This window comes from Biomphalaria glabrata, chromosome 9 (assembly GCF_947242115.1).
Source record: "Biomphalaria glabrata chromosome 9, xgBioGlab47.1, whole genome shotgun sequence".
Taxonomy (NCBI): domain Eukaryota; kingdom Metazoa; phylum Mollusca; class Gastropoda; family Planorbidae; genus Biomphalaria; species Biomphalaria glabrata.
The window spans coordinates 18,289,802-18,317,031 of NC_074719.1; the positions used below are offsets into that span (position 1 = coordinate 18,289,802).

The window sequence follows — 27,230 nt, forward strand, 5'->3', positions numbered from 1 at the left end:
TATGGAGATCTGGTAGTTATAGCAGTCGGGTGTAGCAACCAGGCTGGGGATAAGACAGACAATTAGGAACCTCCTAAAGGCATTGAGCAGGGATTCCCATATGCCTTGCAATCATTCAGATGCAGGCATTGGTATCAATCCCAATAAGTCATTTAAGACAATCATGTATAAAATTTTAAAGCACGCAAATAACTCAATAACAAGAAGATACAAGTAAGATAACCACAATAAATGTGTTATCATACAATGTAGGATGATACTAGTCAAGATTCATCCATTAAATTTGATTACAACGATAAGCAATCAGTTATAGTAAAATGGGGAATGAGCATATTATATGCTAAAGGATAAGATGAAAATAAGATACTAGGGATCGAGATACAATGATCAGGGTTTGATATAATTAATCAAAATTAAACTCATCCAAGGAACTATAAGTTCACAAGTGTGTGAAACATAATAATATGTATGAGGGATATATAATAGGAATGTAAAATAATTACTTTCCCATGCGCTCTGTAAGTTAAGAGCACTGTGATCTAAGTTCTTGGACAGTACTCAGATTTACGAAAGGTTATTGTTTACATCAATCACTAAGATACAGGAATGGATGAAACATAACAAATTAAATACAATAACTATGGTTTCAATTGTAGACAACCATAGTGACATTAGTAATACTATATGAAGATATAGCATCGACATAAAATAGTACAACGTACATACATAATAAAGTCATAATGTAATGACGAGGAACGTGGTTGTGTACTAATGTGTACTCACACATTCCTATAAGATAAAATAAGTATAGTAAAATATTTACACTCACCCTTTTGTCCCTAATGAAACCTCACTAATAAATAGGTGTGAAAAGTTATTAGGCCGCTGCGTGTAGCGCTGGTGCCGCGACTATTGTGTGCTGGTCACCTGTCCAGCGGTCAAAAAATACCCTAGAGAAGCTAGTTAATGTTTTATGTCGAGATTCGTCCCGTGAGAAACAGTGGGAAGGGAGATAAATTCTATAAGAAATTAGTTATGGGTGGACAGGAAAATAATTGTTTTAAGTTAAAAATAAATTTTCCCACGATTTGCTGGGAAAAACTCAAATAAACTTTAGTATGCAAGTTTCGTATCGTCACAATGTTCAGTCTTTACATTTGTACACTCTGTATTCACAAAATTCCTTAAAGTCAAGAAGTTCACTATGTGACACAAAGCAAACATTTGATGTTATTACAATGAAGTTCAAGATACAGTGACACTCTAGTTGCTTGATTCTGATTTTGTCTGAAGACTTAGACAATAGTGCAAATAGGTTTATATATTTCAATACATAAAAAGAAATTAGCCACTTGAAAACAAAAAATTATGTTATCTGAAATGTAAGTTTGTTTGCTTCTACATAATGTTTTATTCCTGAGAAGAAAATAAGTTGCTGGAACTGACCAGGAAAATGACTAGATTTACAACAATATGATGAAGATGTATATTAAGAGGTCTGTATGTTATAATAAATTTAAAAAAAAAACAATATCGAATAGAGAGAGTGCTGATATTTTTATTTCTCATTTCCATAAACCAATTTTAAAATAATTTTCTGTTTTCTAAACATTCATTTGTGTTACATAAAAAGGGCATGCATTTCACCCTAAGTCTATGCTAAATATAATATTTTCTGATAACAAAAGGATTTGAACCTCTCAAGCCCTCACTCTAATGAAGTTGGTTGATGATAAAAAACATACGAGTTATTGATGTTTAAACATCACAGGGTACTGAACTAAGAATGGAGGAAATGATTCATTTCATCATATTATTTTGGAGATAAAGACTTAATGACTGATAAGTCATGGTTATGACTTTAAAAAAAATGTATGACAAATAATATCTAAAGGTTTTTTTTATTTACCTGGTAAACAAAAGCAGGTGTAATTGTTATATTCAATAGACTGTTGACACGTAGCTTGATTTCTACATGGGTTATTGAAACAAGGACCAATCTTGTCACAATATTTACCTTCAACAAAAACATACAGACTGATATTCACAAATTACAAAAACCCAAGTAAAATAATAAATAAGAAATACTGTCATTAAGTTAACTACACAATATGTCTATATTTTTAGTATATAATTTAGTGATAAAATAATATAGTTTTATTGTTTTGATCTCATATGCATACCAATAGTAACCAACAAATACACCTACCCTCAATATAGGGTTTACATGTACATTGCCAATATGAGCCAACAATATTACATGTTCCATCATTTTGACAAATGATACCAGTGCAGCTTGGTGTCTGACAATTTTTACCAGTGTAACCCTCTGTACAGCTGCAGTTGTAATCTCCCTCAAGATTGGTACAATTAGCTCCATTGAGACAAACACTTACAGTGGCACTACACTCATCAATCTCTTGCTGACAGTAAGGACCTGGTGGAAAACAGTTGCATCAGTAATAAATAACACTAAGACTGGTGGAAGAAAGTTGCATCAGTAATAGAGAACACTTAGACTGGTGGAAGAAAGTTGCATCAGTAATAGAGAACACTTAGACTGGTGGAAGAAAGTTGCATCAGTAATAGAGAACACTTAGACTGGTGGAAGAAAGTTGCGCTAGTAATAGAGAACACTTAGACTGGTGCATTCACTTTTTCTTCTTTTATTTGATACTTTCTTACAGCCACTATGAAGTTACCCAAGATGATTGCAGGCTGATTAGGAGGTATGACCTCTGAACTTTGGAGAAACATAATAATTTATGTACATCTGCACATTAGTTTGATAATGCAACACTGCCTTGAGTTGATCACTAAAATATGTCTTCCCAATGCACACTTATCTACTCATTATTAAACAGTCATATTACACCCCCCCCCCTCCTCAAAGTCAATTTCCTTTTGCTAGGATACGATAGCCTTTATTTTCTAAATCTTACTAATCAAAGTCAAGACTTATGAAGAAGACCAAGACCAATCTAAAATTAAGTGAATCCTGCATTCATCTCTGAGACCTTGATAATTATAATAATTAAAAAGATAAAAATACTTGAGCAAATAAAAGCCATGAAAGAAATTTGACAAAGCTCACAGCTTAGTGTTGGCACTTCATGAAAGATCAATGTAGTCATTTTTATTACAAAGCAGTCAATAAAGCAGTATTACTACAAAAAAGATAATAAAACAGCCTAACCCAAAGATAAAACATTTGAACAAAATTTTGCTAGCTAAGATAAACAACAACAAAAGCACTAGGTGACTATTTCAAAACAAATCTGAAGTGATGGCCTGAATTTTGATTTAACACATACATTTAACAAGATTTGTAAATAAATAAAGAACTAAACTAAACAGTATTGAAAATAGCAGACAGATTATTTTGTGCCCTGATGCCCTAACAGCCAAATTGTAACAAGCAAAATTTGAAAAAAAAAAAAAAAAAAAAAAAAAAAAAAAAAAAAAAATAGCCACCTTATCTAAGGGGAAGAACTCCACACTTCCAACTATACCTTCTAACAATGTAGAAGTTATTTCTTTTTTTCAAATAATTGTTAAAAGTTTCAACTAATCTGAGAATGGGTGTGGCAGAAACCCAACACATTTAGCCATATCTGTCTTTAATTTCCCTTTTTGTTATCAGACAAAATATATTTAGAACCAGTATTTAATCAAGCAATTGTTTAATTTTTTTAAATTGATCCATGTAAAAATTAAGAAACTGGTCTACAGAGCTCTCAGGGTTAGACTAAAGACTAAAGAAATATACTAAAAAAAATTATATAAATGATGTAAATGTAAGAAATCTTTATAAAAGATAAAAACTACTTGCCTCCATAGCCAGTTCCAGTGCAGTCACAGGATCCATTAGTCACACAAGAACCTCGCTGACAAAAAGAGCTATTGCCACACATGTTGACTTGATGCTCACATCCTAATCCTTCATAACCTAAAAAAATATGTTATCAGAGTTAGATGAGAGTGTGTTTGACATCATATGGCACATAGCTTCAATAAAAAAATTAAGTATGCTTTGCTAGAACCATTTTTTTCTTGGAGGGGGGAAGGTAGCTGGAAATTTGTGACATGTTTTGCTTTATTTTTTTTATTTATTGAACAGGATTTTAATGGTAAACCATCATCAGCATTGCCAACTGGGTTCTGAGGTTAAAAACTCCTCTTAAAAACTGAAGCAAGCATTTAATAATAATAATAATCTTTATTATCCGTTTACCCACTCTTCAATAAAAAAAACAAAAAGAAAACTAGTCATCAAATTACATGAGCATAGCCAACAGTACTTTTGAGTTTAAAACCCACATTCAGAGGGTTTCTTTTAGTTGAAATTTTCCTCTTTGACAACAAAACTAAAACAAACTACAATCACCAAATTTAATGAACATAGAGATGGGGAGGGGGGTGAGTTTAAACCTTCCTTCCAATAAAAACGTAAATGAAAACTACCAGTCTCTAAATTCCATAAATGTGAGTCTAACCCCCCCCCCCCCATTTTTCTCCAATAAAAAACTGTAGACACCTTAGAATATATATTTTTTTGCTTCAAATACAGGAAATAATGCTTGGCGCCATGGCTCCAGAAAAAAACTATTTACATAAGACGTCAACCCCCCCACCCCCCCCAAAAAAAAAGAAAAAACTGGATGTTTTGAGAATTAATTACATATATGTATGTATAAATGCATGTATGGTTGGCGCCATGGCTCCAGAAAAAAAACTATTTACATAAGACGTCAAAATAAAAAAAACCAAAAACTGCATGTTTTGAGAATTGGTTACATATATGTATAAATGCATGTATGAATATGTATGCATGTATGGTTGTATTTATGTATAAATATATGTATGTGTGTGCATGCGCAAGGGAACACCCATCCCCCGCCAATCCTGGCTATGCCAAAATGAGCTAGTAATTCTTTTCTCAGCAGTATACATCAACAGTTAAATTTCTAGGGAAAATTGTTAAAGCCATTTTTGAGACCTGTGTCTAGATTCCACCCAGTTTCCAGGTTCTTCCATGAAGTTGCTACTTGAATAGAGGAATTGTACAACAAAGGAAAAAAGGGGATCCCCATTTATATGCAACTTTTTAATGAGACTGAAAAATGCAAAATTTTGATAGTAATAGTAGATAGTATGACCTTTTATGCTAAAAATAATTTCTCTACACATTTTGAGAGATTTTGAAACAAAAAAAACAACAAAAATAAATAATAATTAACACAATTGTCTTTTTATTTGGAGGGGGGGGGTCATTTATTAAATATTATTACCTAGAGGACACTGACAGGTGTAGTTGTTAATTCCATCTATACATTTACCATTGACACAGGAATTGTTTGTATAGCAGTTGTTGACTTTGGTGGAACAGTTAGGGCCAATAAAATCTGTTGAAAAAAGAGACAATGGTATTTAGCAAATAGTTGTCTATAGGCAGAATCTTTTTGAGAAATCACAATAGAAACTATTTCAAAATTTTTATTAATCGATTAGGAATATAGCCTTGATAGTTTAATCCTAATCCAAATCATCATGAGAGAATTTTAAAAAACTTTCTGTTATCAATAGGTCACTGTGACATGACATTAAATATAAAAGAAAATATTGTGTAAAGAACATCAGGTTTCCCTTTAAAACTAAGATTTGTCTTGCAGGTGAAACAGAAACTTTGTATCTCCTAAATTAATAATAGTTTGTCTCTGCAACAGATTTCTGATATCAAATTGAATTGACCAAAATCCAAAGTAAAACTGTGGACCTACTGCTCATGCATCAATAAAAAAAACTATTTTACCTTAAAACTAGCATTAGACTGCAATAAAAATGTTTCCACCATTATCATACTAGCACCATTGTCACAATACAGCAAAGCTATTTTATTCAACTAAAAATCAAATAAATGTTGTCCCACAGCATACCAGTAGCATTGTCACAATTACATGTGTAGTTCTGGTACTCAGGGTTATTGATACATTTCCCGTTATTGAAACACTTGTAACCATCTTTATTACAGTAGTCTACAGGTTTCTCACACAGTGGTCCTTCATAGCCAGCTCTACATGAGCAGTTAAATGAGGAGAGGCTCTGAAAGGAGAAATCAACAGTGATAAAGAGTCTGGCCAATCAAAGTTTAGATTTTTTAAATTTATTAATAATAAGTGAAAGTAAGAACTATTCTTTGTTTATGATTTTTGTTCTTTTAGCAAATGTTTCAGGGCAAAAAAGAGAAGAGAGGCTTGTTTGTTTAACGCAGCACCAAGGAAAACAGATTAGTTGCTGTTTTATGCTGCACCTCAAAACAAAGATTAACTGCTGTTTAATGCTCCCTAGTCAAATTAAAACTGTATTCTTCCCTAGTGGTCTCTGTACTCCTATATGGTAAAGAAAGTTGGACACTGAACACTGAGGCTGAAAGAAGAATCCAAGCTTTTGAGATTAAATGATATAGAAAAATGCTGGATATCAGATGCCAGGAAAAGAAGATAAATGAATTTCTACTTTTACAAGTCACAACTCTGGCTGGTAAAAAGGAAGACCTCTTTAATACTGTGAAGAGATGAAAGCTGAGCTGGTTTGGTCAAGAGATGATTCATTATCAAAAGTCATTCTTCAAGATACAGTGAAGGAAGCATGAAGAAAGGGCCATCCAAAGAAAAGCTGGCTGAATAACATAAAAGATTGGACCAGCCTCTCTCTTGCTATCCTGCTAAGAACAGCTGCTGACTGGGGAAAGTAGAGGGGTTTGGTTAAGACTAAGACTGTTACAGCACCCTTACAATGAGGGGACAGTTGAATAAACATCAACAGCTAATCTAAAAAGATAATGGATGAAATCGGAAGCTGCTCAAAATTGGAACCAGTGAAATCTGCCCATGTGGAGTATCACCAGAGAATGCCGACCACGTCTTCCAATACTGCTCTCTTTACCAAGAGGCCCGTATAAGACATTGGCCCCAAAACACCCCAATAGAAGGAAAACTATATGGAGAACTCCCTGATTTGGATACCACTGCGCAGTTCATCTCATGTATTGGTCTAGTCATCTGAACACTCCAACATAACAATGAGAATGTAATGAAATGATAACGACTAGAATACCAATAACAAGGCTTTATTCGACAAAATTAGACTACAGTAAACAGTGAATGAAACCAGCACGTCTAGCATACCACTGATGCAGTCTATACACACACACACACTGGACATGAAACACAACAATGGCCATGACCTTCAGACACGCTGGACGCACGCAGAAAATCAACTCAGTTACACTACAATCACCCCGCCTAAAAGTTATAGGAACATAAACATGTAAATAATAGTGAAGGACAGCGATATAAGAGGCCTTAGTATCCCTACAGAATACTTACAGATTTACTCTATTGAAAAGCATTGTATAACTATAAACAAACACGTTATACACTATAAAATTATCAGTCCCTTATGCATACAAATATTAAGACCAGTTGTCTTGAATAATAATGTAATAAGTAATACAATACAAAAAGTCTAACTAGAAAAGCTATACACTATAAAATGATCAGTTCAAAGTGTGTCATATTAAGCCTACAGATACTGAGTTAGAACTTGTGATATGGAAAAATAATTAAATAAATGTTAGACCTTATAATTAGGTCTGCTTGTTCTTGGTCTTAGGTTATATCTACCAGGACCAATACTGCCGTCGCTTGGAGTTGGTGACATCGGCGGCTCTCTAACAGGAGACTCAGCCCCTGCATTTACTTCTTCTTGATGTCCATTTTCCCCTTGTTGTACATATGTGTTAGGAGCAGCCATTGGTTCTATAGTCACATGGTCAGTAGGCACCTGCATCTGTGTTATAGGGTTTGTCTCCGGCTCAAAGTCTTCATGTTCCATATGTTGATACACCTCTGATTCTCCCTCTCTTGGAACGGGGGCCAAATGTCGTAATGACACTGTTTCTTCTCTTCCATCAGGAAGTCTTACAATGGCATACTGTGGGTTGCATGTAATTAAGTCCACAGCTATTGTACCATCGTCATATTTTGATGCACGGACTCCCTTTTTTAACAACACTTTTCCTGGTTGAGCTAACCATGTCGGGAGTGATTTGCCGAAGGTGGACCTGCGATAGAACTTGAATATTCTCTCGTGAGGTGTCTCGTTTGTAGCGGTACAGAGCAGAGAACGAAGAGAGTGCAGGGCTTGGTTTAACGCCTGCTCCCATTTGGAAACCGGGAGTCCTTGAGTTTTTAAGGCCAGAGTTATAGCTTTCCATAATGACCCGTTTAGCCTTTCTACTTGAGAGTTCCCTCTGGGATTATAAGGGGTCGTCCTGCTTGTGGCCACCCCTCTCTCGTGTAAAAATTCCTGCACCTCTCTTGACATGAATGAGGTACCTCTATCAGAGTGTACATAGTCAGGCATTCCGAATAGTCCAAATAAATTATCTAGACATCTGATTACTGTTGAAGCCGACATATCAGAACAGGCGTATGCAAACGGGAATCTTGAAAATTCTTCAACTATAGTTAGCAGGTATGTGTTCCGAGATGTAGAAGGGAGCGGTCCTTTGAAGTCCATACTTAGTCTCTGGAAAGGTTGCATCGCCTTAATTAGAGTTCCATTAGAATTACTGAAATATCTGGGTTTTACTTCAGCACAGATTCTGCACTGGTTGACAACCAGCCTAACATCTTCACAAGAGAAAGGTAAGTTTTTCGCTCGCACTAAATGCCATAGTCTTGTTACTCCCGGATGACACAGAGAGTCATGGAGCAGTTTCAATTCATTTCGACTCATAGCTGACACACACCCGTTTCTAGAAAAGGTATCAGCCGCTACATTGTGTTTGCCTGGTCTATACAAGACATCGTAGTGGAAACAGCTCAGTTCCAGTCTCCACCTTTGAATTTTCTCATTCTTTATTTTCCTTTTGCTCTGTTTGTCATACATGAAGGCCACAGAGCGTTGATCCGTGACAAGGGTAAAGCGATTTCCTACTAAGTAGTGGTGCCATTTCCTTAAAGATTCTACAATGGCATAAGCTTCTTTTTCTATAGCTGAGTGCCGCCTTTCACTTTTCGAGAGTGTTCTTGAAAAGAACGCCACGGGGCGGCCATCCTGGTTGAGGGTGGCAGCTATTGCAACATCCGAAGCGTCTGTTTCAACCGTCAGAGGTCGAGTATAGTCGATGGTGAAGATGGCAGCTTTCTCCAGCTCCTGCTTTAATTCGTTAAGGGCTGTCTTTACTGTTTCTGAAAGAGGGAACGACGTGTTATTTGCCAAAACATTTATTTTGTTAGAAAAATTTGGGATCCACTGTGAGTAGTACGCCAACATGCCCACGATCCATTTTTGTGAGCGCATATCATGAGGGGGAGGAAGGTTTCTTAAAGCCTGGAATCTTTCAGGGTCTGGCTTGAGAAGGCCTTTAGAAATTTCGTATCCCAATAGGCAAACTTTGTCAGTGGCTATCGTACTTTTGTCTTCATTAAATGTGATCCCATACTTTCTAGAAGCATCTAGAAATCTTTGCATATTCTCATCGTGCGACTCTTGATCATGACCACATACTGTTACATTGTCCACGTATGCAAAGGTGTCCTGCAACTTTTCATTCTCAATAATTTGATTTATTGTTCTCTGGAAGCATGCAACTCCGTTGGTAACACCGAAAGGGATGCGACAGAACTGGTAGAGTTTGCCACATGCCTCAAATGCAGTAAACGGTCTTTCCTCAGTCTTGATTGGTATTTGATGGTAGGCACTTTTGAGGTCTAGAGTACTAAAAACAGAATAGTTGGATATCCATTCTACCAGTTCATCGACTCGGGGCATTGGGTATGCATCCAGTAAGGTGAAGCGATTTATTGTTTGACTGTAATCAATGGCCATCCTTCTTTTATGTCTCTCGTTTGTTGTCACAAGCACCTGTGCTCTCCAGGGAGACTTTGAAGGTTCAATGATTTTGTCCGAGAGGAGTTTTCTAACTTCAGACTCAATAAATTTGTTATCACCTATTGAGTGCTTTCGGGACTTAGTAGCCACTGGTCTGCAGTCAGAAGTTAGATTACTGAATAGGCTCGGTGTTTCGACTCGTGCTGCTTTAAGACCACAGATGTGTAGAGGATTGCGTTTTCCTCCGTACGGTATGGTCAATTCCTTATGAAGACTTATAAAGTCTACACCAAGGATTACATCCGAGCACAATCCAGCAAGTAGAGAAAGTTTGACCTTTTTGTAGTGTTCTCCCTTGTACTGGACATCGGCAAATGTATGTCCTAATGTCTTTTCAGAAAGATGTGTAGTGGCCATGAATATTCTGTTTGTAGACGGACGTACTGGCCATTTATTTCTCTTGACGATGGCTTCTGATATGTAGCTTTCACAGCTGCCAGTGTCTATGAGAGCTTGCAACAGCAACCCGTTGACGTTCACTTGTGCCGTAGACTGTGTAAGCCCAGAGAAATGCGTTGATGACAAGGTATGTGGAGTTATCACACTGGTCAGTGATATTTTGCTGTCAGCTTTGTTGGCTGTTGTTTTACTTGATTTACAAACAGTTTGGAAGTGCCCCTTTTTACCGCACTGATGACATAATGCATTTCGAGCAGGGCATTCAGTTCTAGAGTGTCTCCTCCTACCACAAAAGTAGCATAGCGACTTAATGGCATTTAATTCCTGGTCTTCATTAGAAATGTATGTTTCTAGATGGGAGCTTGTTGGTGTTTTCATTGCCCCACAGGAGATTTCGTTCGTTGAATTGTAAGCCTGAGCATGCTTTGTCGCTGTTTCTAACACTCTAGCTTCGTCAAAAGCGCTTTGTAGAGTAAGAGATGTCGAATAAATTGTAATGAAATGATAACGACTAGAATACCAATAACATGGCTTTATTCGACAAAATTAGACTACAGTAAACAGTGAATGAAACCAGCACGTCTAGCATACCACTGATGCAGTCTATACACACACACACACTGGACATGAAACACAACAATGGCCATGACCTTCAGACACGCTGGACACACGCAGAAAATCAACTCAGTTACACTACAGAGAACGAAGAAGAAGAATGGATGAAATATAAGGTACAGTGTAGATATATATTGTGATAATAAAATGCCAAAGTTTTCAAAATAAGTTTAGGAAAATGAGCATGAATGAGTTAGAATCACAAAATAGGAAGCAAGTGAAAAGATTAAGTTCGACTACTTAAAGATACTGCAAAGGTTTCAATATAGATGTATGTAATCATACATTAAATTCATATATTAAAATTCTGAATATTCTGTACCAAAGTTACCTCCCTGTTTTGATGAGTAATATATAATTTATTAATGGAAACTAGCACCTACCTGATTATTAATAGTTACAATTGTATCAGTACATGTTCCACCATTTTGACAAAGTGATTGAGAACAGTTTTGTTGAATCTGAACATTTAAAATAAAAATTGAATTCAATTATTTCTAAATACAGACATAAAACAAAAATAACTTCACATATACAGCGAAATCTCTCAATGAGTAGCATTTATGTTCCCTTTTCAATAATACACAAAATAATTAATAACCAATAATTAACTAATTGGTTCTAAAGTTGTTTATTATTGATTCATGTTTTGTTTGGTACAACAAATAATAGTGTAAAGTTTTCACTTGATTCAGGTTGTGGGAGAAATAAGGTGTACACAAAATTGTACTAGACAGACAGGCAGAGTTATTGGATATAAGTTTTGTAAAAAAGTACATTTTGATTGAAATATTATATTTCAATGCAGGAATAAATAGTAAATATATTAAATTTAGTATAAATTTTATGTTGCAATATTAATTATATCAGTAGAGTTGAAACACAGTCTCACACATAAGCCTTTCGAGACCTACACTACAATAGACTAGTGCTTTAAATGTTTTAACATCAAGGCTTTCAGCCTGTTCTTTAATTTGACAACAAAGTTAGGTTAGCCCCAATCCAATGTTGAATAATAATAATTATTATTATAATTATTACTATGACTTACCGTAACATTACAAAACCATCCAGTGAACTGTGTCCCTGAACAATTGCAGATGTAGTCATAACTTCTATTCACACAAGCTGAGCTGTTGGCACACTCGTTATGTTCACACATGTTCACTGTATCCTGGCAGCTGACAGCAGCGGGGGAAAAAACAAAGAGAAACATCAACAGACTGCACGTCAAAACTAAAGAGTGCTTGGCAATGAAATGACTATGGCCGTCAGTGGAGGTATCACAGTCTGACCGTCTAGATGGCAGATCACACTGGCTTGGACACACAGTATCAAAAGTCAATTGTACATCACACATTGCATGGTGACACTGACATTCAGGTCTGTCACAACGTAGCCGATCAAACTTTTCCATGAAATAAAACTTATAGTAGTTTGTCTATTTCTGAGTACAATAGTTTGTTCACTTTATAATCTGTTTAGAATAACTTGTCCTAAAATGTGAGATACATCACAGCAGTTGTGAACATTATGACAACTTTTTGGTCATTTTTGCTATTATCCCACAAGTGAAAATATCCACAAAATCTTTAAATCTAATGGTTAAAATGAAAATCATAAAAAAAGTTCTTTAAAGTCATTCATTGAATAACCAACAATCAATAGGCCTCTTATTATCACTGCAGAAAAGACACAGCAATATTTTTTTCACTGTAAACGAAAAATGTGTACACAGTTCATAACTTTTTAATATTTTTCTTGAAAGATCTTGAAAATAAATGTATAGGACTTCTGAGTCTGTATTTTCTGAAAAATTGTTGGAATATTATAACAGTGCAAGACAATGTCTTCCCTTGACAAAAATATTAGACTAATCAGAAACAGCAGACAATATCTTCTTTGACAAAAATTAAAGACTTAATCACAACCAGGTTAACAAAATGTGCATGAAAATGTAGGAGCTTGACAAGTTTCAATGAAATCCAAAACAAAAACACTATGAGACAATGAGTCAAGAGTAAAATCTGTTGAGATCCTGTTGAGATACAAAATAAAAAAAACAAAAAACAAAACCTTCACTTCAGACTTGATTTACTTCAAACTTTGATCAGAGAAGGGGGCCAAGGGGCGGGAGATATGGGTACAGAAGAAATACTATTCAAGTGTCAGGGGTTCTAAAATTGAAAAAGATGCTCATGATTATAATACTTATAAAATCAAACTAGACAATTTTTTAACTTCAATATTAATTGTTAACAAAATGGGCAATTTAATCAAGCAGATTAGTAATGTAGTTTTTACAAAGTAAGAAAAATAATATAAATGCATTTTTCATTTTGAACCTGGGTACACATGACTATGTTAGAATTTCCACTTGGCAACTTAGTAGCAGGAACACAAGAATAATTTATGCACTCCAGATAAGTTCAAATAATGAAATTCCAAGCAAGATTGAAACAGTCAACCCAAAATTGAACACTCTAATGACAAAAGTGTATAGTGATAAGGTAGAAAATGCTGTCAGTGACCTAGTGAAATAGTAAGACAAAAGATCACTAGATCAATATAGGGCCTTCAACAATAACACTGACTACTGACCTAAACCACAGTCTGGGCTACCTCAACATCACTATCAACACTGTATATGACCTATCAGAAGTCACCAATAGATCTAGACAATCTATATGACCTATCAGAAGTCACCAATAGATCTAGACAATCTATATGACCTATCAGAAGTCACCAATAGATCTAGACATTCTATATGACCTATCAGAAGTCACCAATAGATCTAGACAATCTATATGACCTATCAGAAGTCACCAATAGATCTAGACAATCTATATGACCTATCAGAAGTCACCAATAGATCTAGACAATCTATATGACCTATCAGAAGTCACCAATAGATCTAGACAATCTATATGACCTATCAGAAGTCACCAATAGATCTAGACAATCTATATGACCTATCAGAAGTCACCAATAGATCTAGACAATCTATATGCCTTATCAGAAGTCACCAATAGATCTAGACAATCTATATGACCTATCAGAAGTCACCAATAGATCTAGACCATCTACAATGTTTAGTGTCACTTCTCTGTAACTATAAAACTATATACAGTGTGGTTGTCAGAGGTTAAGGGAGTGAACACAGCTGAATTGTGGGTCTAAATTACATGAAAGTTAACACAACAGTAAATCAGAACCAAATGCCAAGGTAACAAGGGATTCCACTGTTTACAGGATCCCCTCCTCCACATTGAACAAAGAGTCCCACTCCTCTCTTCCACTCTTGTACAGTATGATCCTAACCCAAGAATTGTGGTCATGACAAGTTTAGATCTATGTTGTGTATCACTATCACAAAGAGGAGGCAATCAACTTGGTGTGATCTGACCTAAATCAGTTTAAGATCACAGTCATTTTCAACACTAAGCTGGCTACTATTAGTTTCTAAGTCTCACAACTTGTGTGTCTATTACAACGTTTTCCATTGTGCTATTTGTTGTTGTGTAATGCCTTCAATAGATCAATGTTTCAGTGCCTAATGAGCTAGTCATTGCAGTCCTGTCTTTTCGTGTCTCCTCTGATTTGTCTGCCCCTGAGCATAAATCCTATTGTTAGATACAGGTAAAGTAAGAGATCGATCCTCTCACATCAAAGGGGGGGGGGAGGTGCGAGATGGTCAATAGGAGTGAGCTAATGATCGCTACAATTATGTTAAGATTATTTTTAAGTCAAAGATACAGAGGGGTGTGTGTGTGTGTGTGTGAGTGAACGGTAATACAAAACAATAATTGCGGATTGTGGGAACAACTCGGGAGGGTGAAGTTGGCAAGAGCAGACAAGACGGGAATAAGGGGACATTACTAAAAGAAGAAAAAGAAGATAGGGGAGATGAATAGGGTGATTTAAGAAAGTGCTAAAGAAGAGTAATACTTCAAAAGGCATGGAGAAAAACAAGAATTACTCTTTAAACACCAGGAGGAAATGAAACACAATGAAATAAGATCAAAAGTAAATAACTTTGCATTGCACTTCACCCATTGGACGGGCAAATACACACATTGTCTGTTTTATTATCTAATGTATCAAGTGTTGGAACTAAACAAACAAGGGCAAGAATTAACTACACCTCATTATGCACAATGTGTGTCACCACATGTCGATTGACCAACTTATACGCACGTCAGGTAAGCTTGAGATGTCAGCTTGACATGATAATACCCTAGTAGTCGCTGGTTACTATAGTGACAGACGCACTCTGGGACACGCAATGTCAGGCGCGAGAACAACCAGGTTGTGTCCCATGCGACTCTGCAGTGACTCAGACAATGTCGGGCGCGAGAACAACCAGGTTGTGTCCCATGCGACTCTGCAGTGACTAAGACAATGTCAGGCGCGAGAACAACCAGGTTGTGTCCCATGCGACTCTGCAGTGACTCACACAATGTCAGGCGCGAGAACAACCAGGTTGTGTCCCATGCGACTCTGCAGTGACTCACACAATGTCAGGCGCGAGAACAACCAGGTTGTGTCCCATGCGACTCTGCAGTGACTCACACAATGTCAGGCGCGAGAACAACCAGGTTGTGTCCCATGCGACTCTGCAGTGACTCACACAATGTCAGGCGCGAGAACAACCAGGTTGTGTCCCATGCGACTCTGCAGTGACTCACACAATGTCAGGCGCGAGAACAACCAGGTTGTGTCCCATGCGACTCTGCAGTGACTCACACAATGTCAGGCGCGAGAACAACCAGGTTGTGTCCCATGCGACTCTGCAGTGACTCAGACAATGTCAGGCGCGAGAACAACCAGGTTGTGTCCCATGCGACTCTGCAGTGACTCACACAATGTCAGGCGCGAGAACAACCAGGTTGTGTCCCATGCGACTCTGCAGTGACTCACACAATGTCAGGCGCGAGAACAACCAGGTTGTGTCCCATGCGACTCTGCAGTGACTCACACAATGTCAGGCGCGAGAACAACCAGGTTGTGTCCCATGCGACTCTGCAGTGACTCACACAATGTCAGGCGCGAGAACAACCAGGTTGTGTCCCATGCGACTCTGCAGTGACTCAGACAATGTCAGGCGCGAGAACAACCAGGTTGCGTCCCATGCGACTCTGCTGTGACTCAGACAACAACAGAACGAAACCAACAGATTTTTTTTATGGACAGTGATGTGTGACCGAGTAGCATAAGCCACTTGGCTGCCTATCAAGGAGGCACGAGTTCGAGTCCCGACTAGAGCTGAGTTGTGTTTGCTGAGCGAGTAAAGGCAAACGTTCTCCCAGATATCGCCTCCCTCCACTAGCTTACAGCTTGAAAGATGGGCTACATCAAAATAGTACAAAAGTTATTTTTAAAAAAGTACCTACAATAAAAATACAACGTTTAGAACAAACTAGATCTGAACGAGTTTGTTCAGAGAGAGTTTTAGAACAAACTAGATGCACTTTGAACGAGTTTGTTCAGAGAGAGTTTTAGAACAAAATAGATGTACTTTGAACGAGTTTATTCAGAGAGAGTTTTAGAACAAAATAGATGCACTTTGAACGAGTTTGTTCAGAGAGAGTTTTAGAACAAACTAGATGCACTTTGAACGAGTTTGTTCAGAGAGAGTTTTAGAACAAACTAGATGCACTTTGAACGAGTTTGTTCAGAGAGAGTTTTAGAACAAACTAGATGCACTTTGAACGAGTTTGTTCAGAGAGAGTTTTAGAACAAACTAGATGCACTTTGAACGAGTTTGTTCAGAGAGAGTTTTAGAAAAGAAATGAATGAGGTGGAAACTGTGTGGGGAAATAGTTCATCATTTACTCGCTTCAAGTCAATCCATTTCTTTCATTTGTAGTTCTACCTCGCCCCCAGTCACGAGCACCACCAACCCCTTAGTTCTTTTGTATCCCTTGGATGGCACACTTGGCCCAACTTATAATAATGACACATACTAATGATACTTTTTTAATAGTGAAAGTAATCTCGGTAATGGAGCTAAAACATACAACATACAAAACCTACAGACACGGTACGAGATGACAGTAGGATATACTTGGGGGTCAGTAGGAGAATCATGTGGGACAAGTTGAGACATACATGTGTAAGATATACATGTGGGGCAGGTTGAGATATACTTGTGGGACAATAGGAGAATCAAGTGGGACAGTAGGATACACATATGGGACAGGTTGAAATATACTTGTGGGACAGTAGGAGAATCAAGTGGGACAGTAGGATATACATATGGGACAGGTTGAGATATACTTGTGGGACAGGTCGAGCTCAAGTTTGGATGCTGCTTAGAGTACACACACAGAGAGACGTACACCGAGGGAGCTGTGCCATTATTTGTTTGGTTTCATTTCCCAGCCGGTGTGTTTGATGTGACCTAACACCTGACCGCTGAATAGCTGCCGCTTCGCGTGGAAGCTTGCCTGGCATCCCAAGAAGACAGCAACGAATGGGAATAGCATATCCCCCTAGGTCGCCGTGACACGGACAATGCAGGGCGCACACAAAAGAAAGCAAGGTGTAGAGAAGTGAACTAAAGTGACATCAGCAGATGACACTAAAACTCACTGCTTCTACAGACGACAGACAAAAACATAGTTTAAAGAAGACAGATGGAAAAGTGAAAAAAAAAATGGACTCGAGTCTAGTGTAGGTTGTACAAATAATTAGATGTTTGTCTTCAATTATATAACCAAAAAAAAATCTCATTAGAGCTTGAGCTTTAGACTTTTGGATCAAACTGTAAAAACAAATTGAGCTATATGTTTTCTTGACCTTCAATACCATCCAATACGAAATGAAAACAATTTTTGTTCAATAATTGGATAATACAGCGTCATGTGTTTCTAGTTGAGAAATAAACTGTCAAGAAAGAACATCATCAAGCTATAGTGACATACAGAGAAACAGCAATAAAACAATCAACAAAACAATATGGAACAGAGAAACAGTAATAAACAGAAAAACAATATGTAGGATATACACTAACCCCTAACCAGAGGAAAAAAAAACAATATGGAAGAGAGAAACAGTAATAAACAGAAAAACAATATGTAGGATATACACTAACCCCTAACCAGAGAAAAAAAACAATATGGAAGAGAGAAACAGTAATAAACAGAAAAACATTACGGAACAGAGAAACAGCAATTAACAGAGAAACAATATGAAACATAGAAACAGCAAGGAAAAAAAAACAATACGGAACAGAGAAACAAAAACGCTATGGTACAAATATTTCGCATTGTTGATATGGTGCGCAAAGGTGCAAGCGTTCAATCTAATAATTTATTGTTCTCCGCCATGACACTAATGGTTGTTGTTTGTGTATTGCTGACTGTGAACCTAGATCTTAATTCACATGGTGGCAGCGGTGTATTAATGATCAGAGGTAATCATTAATCAGTAGATAAAGGTTTATTGTTTGCAATAATAAATAGGCAACAATTACAGGGCTACGCCTTACAATAGCGGCTAGAAATTTCGTTCCTGTACCCAAGCTGCTCGAGGTAGAAGGTAACATGGCCGCTAATTAGCAAAAGTTTCACCGGAGCTGGCGAAACTATAAGTTAGCCACTAAATTGTCGGAAGAATCAGAGGAGGTCAGAGTGGTCACCTTTCTAACAATTATAGGAACAAAAGCGATGGAAATATATGAAGGTCTTGAAATTGAGAAGGGAAAAGAAAGAAAGATGGAAGAAATAGTGAACAAATTTGAAAGTTGTTGCATTGGAAAAACGAATGAAACTTATGAGCGCTATGTTTTCAATACTCGTGAACAGCAAGAAGGCGAGGACATTGAAAAGTACATAACAAACCTGAGAAGACTAGCAAAAACGTGTTGTTTTGAACGCCTGGAAGATAGCTTGATTAGAGACAGAGTAGTTCTTGGTATTAGACATGAATGCCTCAAAATGAAATTATTTCAAGATAGTAATCTAACATTGGAAAGGTGCAGAGACATTTGCAGAGCTTACGAGACAGCCAACAAACAGTTGAAACAGATACAAACCGACCCTCCAATGATTGAGAAAGTAGCAAAGCCCTCAAGAACAAACCTTCAGAAAGGTAAATGCAGGTATTGTGGAAGAATACACTAAAGAAAAGTGCCCTGGGTCAAACATACCTAGCGTGCAAGGGGAAGACAGCATTTTGCCGTGAAGTGCAAACAGAAAATTCAGCAGGTGTCAGAAGATATGTCTAACGATGAAAGACAGCTACAGTCGGACACAATAGATGAAGTCGTGATGGTAGAAAATCAATGGTTGATGTCTCTGGAGAACCGCAAAACGAAAAGGATGACAGCAGTTATGACATTGAATGGTCACCGTGTAAGGTTTCAAATGGATAGTGGAGCTGATGTATATACTGTTACGTATTTCTGAATCTTCTGGCTAGATGTATTAGTTGGCACACAAATAAAAACACAGCAAAGAACTTGACGACTAAACTTTCAGTTTCATATAACTTTAATGACTATTAACTCTAACAATTCGTTACTGTAACATGTAGCGTAGAAGACTGTACAATATCTGTCAGTTTACAGTTAGCTATACTTCGTTGCAATTCATCTCTTCATTTCGTTGCAATTCATCCCTTCTCAACTTTCCTCGAGCCGTATTCCACAGAACAGACCAACGACACACTTCCCAGTGTCGCTCCAGGTCTCCAAAACTGAACCAAGTCGTAACAGACCAACGACACACTTCCCAGTGTCGCTCCAGGTCTCCCAAAGCTGAACCAAGTCGTACTCCAGTCTACCACATCAGAGCCGCACACGTCTTACATCGACTGTATCGACTGTAACGGCTGAATTCCACTGTAGTTTGCTGTATAGACTTTAACGACAGTAGTCCACTCCAGTTAACTCTACCCTAGTTAACTTGCATCGAGTCGTACACATTTCTCTTCCACTAGAGCCGCACACGTCTTACAAAGTCTGTCTCGACTGTAACGGCTCACTCACGACTCCATACGACTGACTTTCACATGAACTCTCTGGCTTATATAGAGTCCCTAATCGCTTGTCCAAGGTTGCACAAACACGGCTAGTATTCTCTGGAATAACAAGTGAGGAAACGTCACATCCTGTCTTTGTTTATACATGTAGATTCCAGAAAACATCGGCTGCAGTGTCATCCAGCCAGGGTCACAAGTTGTGACCTCTATCTGTCACTGGACATTTTTAGTACCTTCTGGAATAACACGTAAGGACACGTCACATCCTGTCTCTGTTTATACATGTACATTCCAGGGAACACCCGCTGATGTGTTATCTCGTCGGGGTCACACGTTAACCTCTTCCTGTCACTGGTCATTTGTAACACTGCCCCCTTCTTAGATCTGTTCGTCCCGAACAGATTCCATTTCACCACGATACTGAAGAAACCGATCGACGATCAAGAAGGAAGCTTTGGTGGTTGCCCCCTTCTCAGAGATGTTCTTTCAATCTGGCAGTTGTCCATCTTCTTTCCATAGAAGAATGGGAGCCAAATCCTCATTTTTCAGCAGTTCCTCACAAATGTTTTCATCAATCTTGGTATGGAAACATCGACCTTCAGATGACTACATCAGCATTCTAACGAGTTCGTGCTTCATCCTGGCTGAGTTTTACATTTTCAAGCATCTTTTTACAGAGCTTCTTCAGAGATAACTAGGTTCATCACACTACAGCAATATTCACATGCTCTTCTTTTAAACAACAGCAACTGACTTGGGTTTGTACGATGTTGGGTTGATCTTCTTGTACAGTTCTGTCACAGATGGTTACTCACTACAGTTCTGACATCTTAAACTACTTCTTTTCTGTCCTTCTTGCTTCTGACTTAATTAGCGTTCTTCTAAAACCTCTGTTATACTTCATCAACCTATTCTCATGAGGAATGTTCTTAGATTATTCATTAGTGGCTTCACACTTTCAACTGATTCGTAAGGCTTTCTTCTTTGGTCTGATGGTTGCGGATAGAATCTTTCTAAAAACATGGGCTGTGGAGTTTCATCAGTGCAGGTGGGGGTCTATCAGTGGGAGAAGTGGTGGGCTTGTTTTCTAACAACATGGGCTATGGAGTTTCATAAATGCAGGTGGGGGTCTATCAGTGGGAGAAGGGGTGGGTTTGTATCTTGATCTTGTTGGAGCCATCCACGTTGCACTCTGCATATGTCGCTTTCTCCGCCTCCTCAATTTGATATTTCTTCGGTTGCGTTGATGTCGTTGTCGTTGTCTTGCTTTCCTGTCGATCAATGCTGATGGCAGCGACTTAGCACATAGGAAGGCATTGTATTTCATAGCTGTAGTCATCAAGACTGTTGATCTAACAAGTTGCTTCAGCATTATTCTTCGATGGGTGCTTTGCGAATGAGCTGCAAGTCCACTTGAAGGCAAGTTGTCAAACACGTCATCACCTTCATCCGAGTCTGGAGGACTCGACTGTGGGGCAGGTTGATAACATTCAACGTGCAAAGGTCCATCAACTTCAGCATCAGTTTCTATTGTAATTCCTTGACTATCACCAGGGCTTCTCACGCCTACCTTGATAGCTGTACAAGCTTCTGTTAAGTCCTGACCTTGCTGGTGTATTTCTTGGCATTCACAGTCTTCTTGTAAAGCTACGTACGTACAGTTCTTGTCAAACACATGGGTGCAATAATCAAGCTTCGAGTTCCTCTCGTAGACACTGGCAGATAGAAGACAGAAGTCTTTAAGGCCCACAGCAACAGGCTTGGACGCAGACCCAACGTTGTCTTGATCTGTTTGGCTGGTTGAGGTACTCATATCAGGTTTATCTATAGCTAAAGCTTCGGTCAAACTATAAGTCTCTTCTATTGTTTCTTCAGCGGTCTCATTCTGCTTCTCGTTGAAATAGTAACAGCTACCGTATCTTTTCATTTCTTGTGGGCCACATTCGTTTGGTTTGCTATCACAGTCACAAACAGCACAGCCATCACCAGCATCTTTATCGTAGTTGTCTGTTTCGCCACATCCTTGGTTGGACAATTGTTCGTTGTTCATCAATGGTGTAGCTCTTTCATCAGTCGACTCAATCTGATACTGTTGGGTGTTCAGCAGCTCATTCATCATGATTCTCGTTTGATCTTTTATTTGTTCTTCTGTCTTGTTGGGCGTGGTAGCTATTTGTTCATTCTCATTCATGGCTTTGATCAAATGGTTAAATGAAGAAAATCTAGTGTTGATTTCTGATTCTATCTCTTTAATGCTCTCTTTCACCGAGTTCATTTTGTATTGCAAAGTTCTCAGGAGCTCCATCGTATTAGGTTTTATTTCAAATTGGCAAGTGTCTGGATTCTCATCTTCCTCCAACAGGGCTTGTCTGAGACGTGCTGTTAGCGTTTCCTTATTTCCGTTAAGCTGTAGACCTCTTTCTCGAAGCTCTTGTCTAAGTTCTTTCATGTCAAGTTCATTAAGAAGTTTGATGGAGCACATTCTAGCCAGAAAGATCCCACTTCTGACACCAATTGTTACGTATTTCTGATTCTTCTGGCTAGATGTATTAGTTGGCACACAAATAAAAACACAGCAAAGAACTTGACGACTAAACTTTCAGTTTCATATAACTTTAATGACTATTAACTCTAACAATTCGTTACTGTAACATGTAGCGTAGAAGACTGTACAATATCTGTCAGTTTACAGTTAGCTATACTTCGTTGCAATTCATCTCTTCATTTCGTTGCAATTCATCCCTTCTCAACTTTCCTCGAGCCGTATTCCACAGAACAGACCAACGACACACTTCCCAGTGTCGCTCCAGGTCTCCAAAACTGAACCAAGTCGTAACAGACCAACGACACACTTCCCAGTGTCGCTCCAGGTCTCCCAAAGCTGAACCAAGTCGTACTCCAGTCTACCACATCAGAGCCGCACACGTCTTACATCGACTGTATCGACTGTAACGGCTGAATTCCACTGTAGTTTGCTGTATAGACTTTAACGACAGTAGTCCACTCCAGTTAACTCTACCCTAGTTAACTTGCATCGAGTCGTACACATTTCTCTTCCACTAGAGCCGCACACGTCTTACAAAGTCTGTCTCGACTGTAACGGCTCACTCACGACTCCATACGACTGACTTTCACATGAACTCTCTGGCTTATATAGAGTCCCTAATCGCTTGTCCAAGGTTGCACAAACACGGCTAGTATTCTCTGGAATAACAAGTGAGGAAACGTCACATCCTGTCTTTGTTTATACATGTAGATTCCAGAAAACATCGGCTGCAGTGTCATCCAGCCAGGGTCACAAGTTGTGACCTCTATCTGTCACTGGACATTTTTAGTACCTTCTGGAATAACACGTAAGGACACGTCACATCCTGTCTCTGTTTATACATGTACATTCCAGGGAACACCCGCTGATGTGTTATCTCGTCGGGGTCACACGTTAACCTCTTCCTGTCACTGGTCATTTGTAACAATACCATCCAGGAAAAATACGTAAATAAGAATCAGACAGAAAAGGCAACGCAAAGATTTCTAATGTGGAATAAGACTGAAATGAACCCCATAGGGAAAGCCACTCTACGACGAGAAATGAGAAAACTAACGAAACATTTGAGGTGGAATATATAATTGTACCAAATAATCTAGCATGCCTTCTAGGTCATGAAACTTTAACAAGAATGAAGTTAATCAAAGTCAATAAAGATAGGTTCATAGCATCAGTAGTGAATAACCAAGAAGAAGACTGTAGCCCAAAGTTTACTGGTGATTTGGGTGACTTAGGAGAAGTGTCTTTAAAGATTGATAGCAGTATTATTAATTATTGTTAGTATAGTTCCATGGTCTAGATCTATTACAAAATTAATTACAAAATCAATTGTTCCAAACTAATTGATACACTTAATATAAGCTTTGTTTTCTTTTGAAAGTATTTTGTTTTATTTTGCTTGTACTATCGTATTAATAACACGTTAATGTTCCCGCAAGTTTTAAAATCTACGTTTTAGAAGTTGTTTGAAAGTGATTAGCCAAGGGCCTTGTCACATTGGAAGAGATGAGCCCTGGGCTATACATGGCTTTGCTAATTTGTTTAATTAGAACAGGTCAGTGAAGGTGTATACAAAGTAAAGAAAACAAGTCTAGGCCCTCTAATTACTGGTTGGTGATGCACACTTCACTTCAAGTCCCAAATCCCATAGTGGAACACTTTGAATCAAATATTAAAGAAGCCGTTCAATCAACAAAAGTAGACAAGAGCAAATACTCTTATTAGATCAACACACTTGTTAAGTTCGTCGCATTGAACAGAATTTGCAAAACAGCGTCTGTGTGTGTGTGTGTGGGTGTATTGAATGGGTTCTGACATACTGGTAGAACCATGTTATGTCATCTGGACTACACTTGGAAAGTTGTTTTTAAACTATAAATATGTCATGTATCATACTATAGTGTAGGGTAAGGTGTGAAATATAGAAATGTGTAGCTGGTGCCAATGACGTGACACTTATGATGTTCCAGTTAGAACAGTGATCAATGCACACTCCATGGTTTGTCTACTTCGTATTGTACAAGCCACACACACAGACCACAGCAACGTTCTCTTATTTTCCAACTCAACTTAAGTTTCAATGTCCGGCTACGTTGTTACTTTCATGTGGAATGTAGAGCATTAACAACTTTACGCAACGGTTCTATTAACAACAAACAGACATATTTCAACAATTATGAAGTCCCCGAATATGAAACCAATTTAGATATAATGGCGCTAACAAAATACCGTAAAACATGTGCTCTTTGAAAACATTACAGAGTTCATAGATATCTGTGGAATATTTTTATGCATTTAGTCGCAGCATAGAACTGTATGCATTAGGAGAGCAGAGAAAGTTTCTTGGGCTGTAAGTATGGAGTGACAAGCGAAGAACACAAAAGTGCAATTTAATATTTGAATCAGTGCAAAGAAGAGCGAGATACCAACCCAGTCAGTCAAAGTAGTCAAGAGACGAAACAAGGAAACTATATATTGTAACATTAATGTTTGTTCAAATTTAATATATAATAAATTATCCCACAAAGAAACTATACATTGTAACATTAATGTTTGTTCAAATTTAATATATAATAAATTATCCCACAAAGAAACTATACATTGTAACATTAATGTTTGTTCAAATTTAATATATAATAAATTATCCCACAAAGAAACTATACATTGTAACATTAATGTTTGTTAAAATTTAATACATAAGCAACTTTGTTAAAGAATGCAACTCTGCAGGTGCGTGCTGGGAAGACAAACATCCTCTGGTCAACATCCGAGGGAGGGGGGTGGGAGACAGACGTGTAAAGTGATGCTAACTATGACGTGATCACTTCCTGGGGGTGAAGAGAGGTCGTCTGCCATACTAAATTTGTGTAGTTCCGAGGAGAAAAAGAATAAGGTGACAGCCCGTTTCTTGTTAAATATATGGACACTGACACTGAAGAAAGTAGGAAGGTCAGTAGATCTAGTGTGAAGTAAGGTCATCGTGATGATCACTACCCTCCCAAGCTCCTTCAAATCCAACCCTAACAGCTCCCCAACATCACACCATGTTTTGAACCCTAACAGCTCCCCCCAACATCACGCAGAGTTTTGAACCCTAACAGCTCCCCAACATCACGCCAAGTTTTGAACCCTAACAGCTCCCCCCAACATCACACCATGTTTTGAACCCTAACAGCTCCCCCCAACATCACACCATGTTTTGAACCCTAACAGCTCCCCCCAATATCACACCAAGTTTTGAACCCTAACAGCTCCCCCCAACATCACACCAAGTTTTGACAACATGAATAGAAGCCGTTCATACAAGTCATGTACCGATACAATGAGATCTATATTTAGATTATTTACAATCGTGATTTAATAAATGAAAAACATTCGTAGGTCGCTCTTCAAATGATAGGCACGCCAGGGGGCGCTTCAACATACAGGAAGTTTAAAAGTAAAAACTATTTTATGTACATTGTACTTTTAGACTTGCAATTCAATAACTTGGGGCACGTAGCGGGAGAAAGAACAGGCTTAATAGGATTGTCCCCCCGCCCTCCCCTTTTCTTTTTGTTTTCCAATTATGTGAATGGCATGTTTTCATTGACCACGTCCACAAGATATTATCTCTACATTTGGCTATGTCCGCCGAAATGTACTGCTATGTAAACAAAAAGGAAACAAAATGTAAACTACTCTCCATGGCATTGAACGCATTTATATCTTTAAAAAAAAGTGAAACAAAATTTGCCGTTCTTCAATATCTTACCCCCCCCCCCCCCGGTAGTCAAATGCAAAGATTGGGGTTTTAACAAACTTCAGAATCTGTAAAATTATAATATAAGCAATTGTTTGTAAAAATAAATATTTTGTAATAGGGATGACAAAAGGGAAAAGAGAGGTTGTGACAGTCAGTGCAGACTTCTCAGTTCAAAGTACAAGAAGAAATTAATGTTTCTATTTAATTATTTGTAACGCTATGAAAAGTGTGTGGCTAACCTTTAACCCATAACCATTTAGAAACCTACAAGTCTGTCCAAACTATTGTGTTGTGTTTATCATAGAGAAGTGAGATCAGGATGAAAGCAGATAGAGAGTTAAAACATGATCTATAACAAAACAAACTAAATGTCTAGCAATTGAAGCCTCCAGACAGAGCCATTCCCATTTGTTGGTATCACCAATATGAGAACACAATCCCTAATTCAGTCAGATATTTCCAGTGCCCGGTACAAGTAAGCATAGAAATTTGTTTTTTTTTTCTCAGAAAATATCAAAAGCATAGTCAAGTATCAATCAGTCCAATGTTGGAGTGACACGATAGATAAAATACGGCTGATCATGAACTCCCTGGAATCTCCGATGTGATTACAGAACGTACATGAAGTAACTCTGTTTGCTCAAAAAGTTTGTATAACTTGTTTCTCCCAAAACCCAATCTCGGATCAAGCTAAAGTTCTGACAAAACATGAATTAATTAAAAAAAAATGAATTAGTTAATAAGCCATTGGCAATTAATTATTTTGTTTGGTATCGAACAAGGGAAAGAGCTTGTACATGACAGATGTGGTGTCAAAAGTTGTGTTGAGAATTAGGCCTTCGATAAAATTTTGAAACTAACATTAGATAACTATAATATAAATAACTAGTCGACCGGCGGCGTAGCATACGCGGTATCTTCCTGGGCCGGACTTAGGCCACTGCAACCTATGCGACCGCAGTGGGCCCCGCACTTTCATAG

The 27,230-nt window shown here is 37.9% G+C and overlaps 1 protein-coding gene across 5 annotated transcripts in view; it reads right to left on the reverse strand.

The window, feature by feature from the left end:
• The window catches only part of LOC106074918 (protein crumbs-like), a 107,340-nt gene that overhangs the window by 7,690 nt on the left and 72,420 nt on the right, over nt 1-27,230 (reverse strand). For all 5 annotated transcript variants that reach the window (XM_056042045.1, XM_056042044.1, XM_056042046.1 and 2 more), the window contains 7 exons: nt 12,026-12,155; nt 11,358-11,435; nt 5,937-6,102; nt 5,292-5,405; nt 3,833-3,949; nt 2,210-2,437; nt 1,910-2,017 (listed from right to left, as the gene is read on the reverse strand). In XM_056042045.1, coding sequence (XP_055898020.1) covers nt 1,910-2,017; nt 2,210-2,437; nt 3,833-3,949; nt 5,292-5,405; nt 5,937-6,102; nt 11,358-11,435; nt 12,026-12,155 — 941 coding nt within the window. The remainder of the gene's footprint in view (nt 1-1,909; nt 2,018-2,209; nt 2,438-3,832; nt 3,950-5,291; nt 5,406-5,936; nt 6,103-11,357; nt 11,436-12,025; nt 12,156-27,230) is intronic.